Here is a 4,893-nt window from a genome sequence, read left to right on the forward strand (position 1 = left end):
GGTGCTTATTATCAGGAAGCAAGTTCGCTAGCGTGTTTTTTTTTTGTTTTCCCTTACGCATCCTAATATCTATTTTACTTAATTAACAAGTATCCTAATACTTAATTAACAAGTAATTAATGGAGGGTCTGGCAAACTAAAAAAATAGTGGTAGTTGAGTCGTGCATGGAAATCCACGTCCTGATTTCACCTTCGGATGCCTACGTTCCCATTCAAAAGCCAAACTATTCGTCGCTGCATACGGCGCCAAATTTGACCAGCTCGAATAAAGTCCAACAAGATTACGATCTTTTTTACTTTATGATAAAAAACTCTCTCCTATTTAATTTATAGCCTTCCATTTCTTCTTTTATCTTTGATAACGAAGCAGGGCAGAAAGAGAGATAAAAAAAAAAAAAAAGGAAAGCAGAAAGAGAGAAATGGCAACGACAGGTGGTATCAACGAGGTGGGAGGATCAGCTAACAGTCTTGAAATCGAGAGTCTTGCTCGTTTTGCTGTTGATGATTACAATAAGAAACAGGTTCGTTCTTTTGTTTTCTTTAAGCCAGAAGAATTTTGTAAAATATTGTTTTAATTCAATTTGATCCCGGCTTTTTGTGCAGAATTCGCTGCTCGAGTTCAAGAGAGTGGTGAAAACAAAGCAGCAGGTGGTATCTGGGACGATGTACTACATAACCTTTGAGGTAACTGACGGGGGTCACAGGAAAGTGTATGAAGCCAAGGTGTGGGAGAAGCCATGGATGAATTTTAAGGAGGTTCAGGAATTCAAGCTTGTTGGGGATGCTCCTTCTGACTCTAGCGCTTAGCTAGGTACGTATATATAATTAACCATCTTTTATTTCTTGAAACAGAATTGGTATGCTGTCAAAAAAGAACATTTTAACTAATCTAGACAATGTTTCGCAGTCGCATTTGGCTTCATTCACATACTCTTGCAACATTGACATGGCCCTAATACTCTTATGATACCTGGAGAATGCATCTAGATGATAGGAAATGAGAGGGGTTATGTGGACCTCAAAGCTGTATACCAAGCTAGTGATGGGCACCCTGTTTTTGGAGTTAGAGCATGTTAGGGATGAATTTTTAGTTGGATTGTTTTTGCAAAATCCACCCAGATTCCATTTTATTCATCTAGCTTTCTTGAGGTCTTTAACTTCTAATTAAAACCACAGCCTACAAAGAAGAAACTTTGTTTGTGTTTTCCCCATTTCCTTGAGTGACAAGAGTAGAGCTTGAACCGAATATGCCCACTCCCTTTCCTTTGGGAGTGAACCACTAGGCTAAACACCCATTTGTTTGCAAATTAGTACAATAGATGATTCTCTGTATAATGGATGCATTTTTTTTTTCTAATCTTTTTGTGCTGATCCATTTTTCGAAAGTAAGATTTTGAAGCAATGCCTGAAAAATCAATTAGAACATCATAGAGGCAGATAGAAACCACTACCATAACTTGTACCAGATATGTTTTGTAGGAATGAGGCTCGGAACATGTGTATATACAGCTAGGTTTGCAAGTTGATATGAATATGCAATTTGCCGGACCAAGAATTAGGTTACTTGCCTTGAGGTTCTGCTGTAAGGCATTTGCAGGCCTTCCCTCGAGTTGTTCGCATTGAGCCTTAACATAATCACAATACCCGTGTCTCCAACCTGGTGACCTGAATTATATTGGTTGTGAATTAGGCAAAAACTAGGTTATGTAGTGTCACGAGTCTATTATGCTGCAAAAGAAATCGATTTCCAGCATAATCTAAAACCAGAAAAGTATACTTGTTATGTTGGACACGGAGAAGGAAACAGAGCTCTTTGGTTCAGGTGAAAAAGACAACGTGAGTTTAGCATGGTTTACCCATCTTCTCAGAAATTCCAAATTTGGCCGCCTTAACTTTGTTCTGGGTGGCACTGGCAGCTGACCTATGCATTTGATTTGTCAAATTGTCTTAGCTGTGCATTAATTAAGCTGCAAACATGAGTCCAACAATCTGGGATGTGTTTGTTGGATTCATTAATAGCAACGGTAAGGCCATAGCGGTTCTCTGTAGTTTCACCTTACAAATCATACTGTATGGAATTCTAGAGGAAAGTGCCTTCGATGTTAGAATATAGAAACATTTTGTCTATTATAATAAAATGAACAAACTAGTCGAAGGTGATGTTTTGTATCAGAGCAACATGCTTTCGAGTGGATTTTGAGTCTGTAAGACTACTTGCTTCCCTTTCAAGTGCAACTCTTGGAGTGCTTAAGTGCATCTTGTGTAATTGGGATCTATACCAAAAAACAAAGTGTTTCATTCACCCAATCCTTCTCTGGAGAGGTACAAGACCATTAAGTTGAACATGTTTTACATATATTATATGTAACCCTATTGATCCTTTCTTGTTCTAGTTTATATCAGTTTTCTTATACTGGCATCTTGTGGCCTACAGATTACCTTTTGAGTTAGGTGATTGTTTTTGAAAACCATCGATAGTACAAATTAGCTAAAATGATTTTGCTGGTTCAATGGCATTGACATGGATGCATTGTACAGCTAATTGATGATGCTGATGGCCTGCTTTTATACAAGTATGAATCTGATGAAGCCTTTTTGATTCAGGTGGCTGAAGACTGTCCAGCTTGCTATACTTGGAGTTGATGTTCAAAATAAAAGAAACTAATGCTAATGGATTTCCTTTTGATGTAATGGGAATTACTACTTTCTGAATATTGATCTGGACACGCTGCTCTCGTATTTGTATGAATATTGCAGATTTGTGAATGGATTTATGTATCTATGCTGGCTACGTTCTTGTATGTCCCTTGATTACTCCTGCTGATCTTCCCTATCCCTCTGTATGGATCAGGACTTCATCACTGCTATCGAGTGCACATCATCTGTTTTTCCAGTTTTATGCTGAGTGCATGTTAACATGCTAGGTCTAGATTTCGTTAGTTTCAAGAACTTGGTCCAGAAGTAAAAACTTTCCATCTTGAATTTATAGTAATAAAGGAAATGAAAGTCAAACAATTTTGTTTGTTTGGTTAGGGGGGGAACAGATTACACAAATAAATATATATATATAGAGAGAGAGACCCACGTAGTTTGTGCCCTGGCCCAAACGACCAACACGTCGTGTTCCTCCTCCGCATCGTTTGTTCTGCCAGCAAGAGGATGTTGAACATATTCTTATGACTCGCTTGAGCTGACGTTAAGTATTTGAATTGCAGAGAAATTGTATTGTTAGCATTGGGTTTATGGTTTTGGCTCGTAGTGAAAGCAACCACACCAAGAAACTTGAGTTTCCTTGCGCAAGCAGATTATCAAAGAAACTTCCAAATGCTCACTAGCAATAAATAGACAGGCTTCCGTTGAATATCATCAAGAAACTCACACTTCAAATTCTTCAGCTTAAGAAAGACAACTAGTTAGCCTCCAGTGCCTCCGATTATTAATCAAGAACAGTTGTTTTAGATAACAAGATAGAAAGCAAGAAAATGGTTCATTTCTCAGCCAATTTTAGTTGCTTTGTTCCATCAGATTCTTCGAGGGTTTCTGATGATGCTGTAGCCTGCAGCAAGGAAGTCAGTAACAAGTCAGAGAAACCCACAAGCACATCAAAATCATCAGGTGCTCCAGTTGTAGTTTCTTACTTCCCCAGGAATTGATATCTCTCTCCTTTGTAGAAAATTCCTGCCCAGATACATGAAGAGAGTCTATGTTGGTTCTTTCCATGCAACCGTGGGTACTATATATATTATCCAAGCCTCCACAATACCAACTGCTAGTATATGGCGTTGCTGGCTTAAGAGTTACGTGGGAATTATGAGAAGTGGAAAGGGCTACGACTATATCATTTATTCATGAGGGATGGGCCCAATACAGAGCTTGCCACGGTCTGGTAGGTACTCGGGCTGCTTAAGGACTTTGTAAAAATTCAGCAATCTGGTTGTCACCCGAGACGCGCAAGTTTGATCACACAACGAGCTACTTGTTCACGGATAAAATGAACATCAATTTCAATATACTTGATCCGATAGTGAAAAACAAGATTCTTTGCAATGTTAATAGCGCTCTTATTATCACAATGCAGTATAGGAATAGAAATTGAGTGGCCAAGACTCTGGAACAAATCAACATACCATATAAGCTCAGCCGTGGTGAAAGCAATGGATCTGTATTCAGCTTCAATAGTTGGTCTTGATATTGTAGCTTGTTTCTTTGCCCCTCAAGATATGAGATTAGGATCACACAACGAGCTACTTGTTCACGGACAAAGTGAACATTAATTTCAATATGCTTGGTCCGATGGTGAAAAACAAGATTCTTTGCAATGTTAATAGCGTTCTTATTATCACAATGCAGTATAGGAATAGGAATTGAGTGGCCAAGACTCTGGAACAAATCGACATACCACATGAGCTCAGCCGTGGTGAAAGCAATGGATCTGTATTCAGCTTCAACAGTTGGTCTTGATATTGTAGCTTGTTTCTTTGCCCCTCAAGATATGAGATTAGGATCACACAACGAGCTACTTGTTCACGGACAAAGTAAACATCAATTTCAATATGCTTGGTCCGATGGTGAAAAACAAGATTCTTTGCAATGTTAATAGCGCTCTTATTATCACAATGCAGTATAGGAATAGGAATTGAGTGGCCAAGACTCTGGAACAAATCGACATACCACATGAGCTCAGCCGTGGTGAAAGCAATGGATCTGTATTCAGCTTCAACAGTTGGTCTTGATATTGTAGCTTGTTTCTTTGCCCCTCAAGATATGAGATTAGGACCTATAAAAATTCCAAAACCAGTAATGGATCGATGATCATCTCTTGAACCTGCTCAATCTGCATCGCAATATCCTATGATAGTTGTAAGTGGACTTTGCACGTAGTGCAGACCAATA

The 4,893-nt window shown here is 38.7% G+C and overlaps 1 protein-coding gene across 1 annotated transcript; it reads left to right on the plus strand.

Moving 5' to 3' along the window:
- Positions 1-337: 337 nt before the first annotated feature.
- Positions 338-2,801, plus strand: LOC133679513 (cysteine proteinase inhibitor-like). Its single transcript, XM_062102124.1, has 3 exons — positions 338-521; positions 604-811; positions 2,605-2,801. The coding sequence occupies exons 1-2, from the start codon at positions 420-422 to the stop codon at positions 805-807; spliced, it is 306 nt and encodes a 101-aa protein (XP_061958108.1). The 5' UTR covers positions 338-419; the 3' UTR covers positions 808-811; positions 2,605-2,801.
- The last annotated feature ends 2,092 nt before the right edge of the window (positions 2,802-4,893 follow it).

Source organism: Populus nigra, chromosome 19, assembly GCF_951802175.1.
Source record: "Populus nigra chromosome 19, ddPopNigr1.1, whole genome shotgun sequence".
Classification (NCBI taxonomy): domain Eukaryota; kingdom Viridiplantae; phylum Streptophyta; class Magnoliopsida; order Malpighiales; family Salicaceae; genus Populus; species Populus nigra.

Bases quoted from the DNA above. Each gene is read 5' to 3' on its own strand.
- LOC133679513 (XM_062102124.1), top strand. From the start codon at position 420: ATGGCAACGACAGGTGGTATCAACGAGGTGGGAGGATCAGCTAACAGT. The intron at 522-603 runs GTTCGTTCTTTT...CTTTTTGTGCAG, and splicing joins ATGATTACAATAAGAAACAG to AATTCGCTGCTCGAGTTCAA.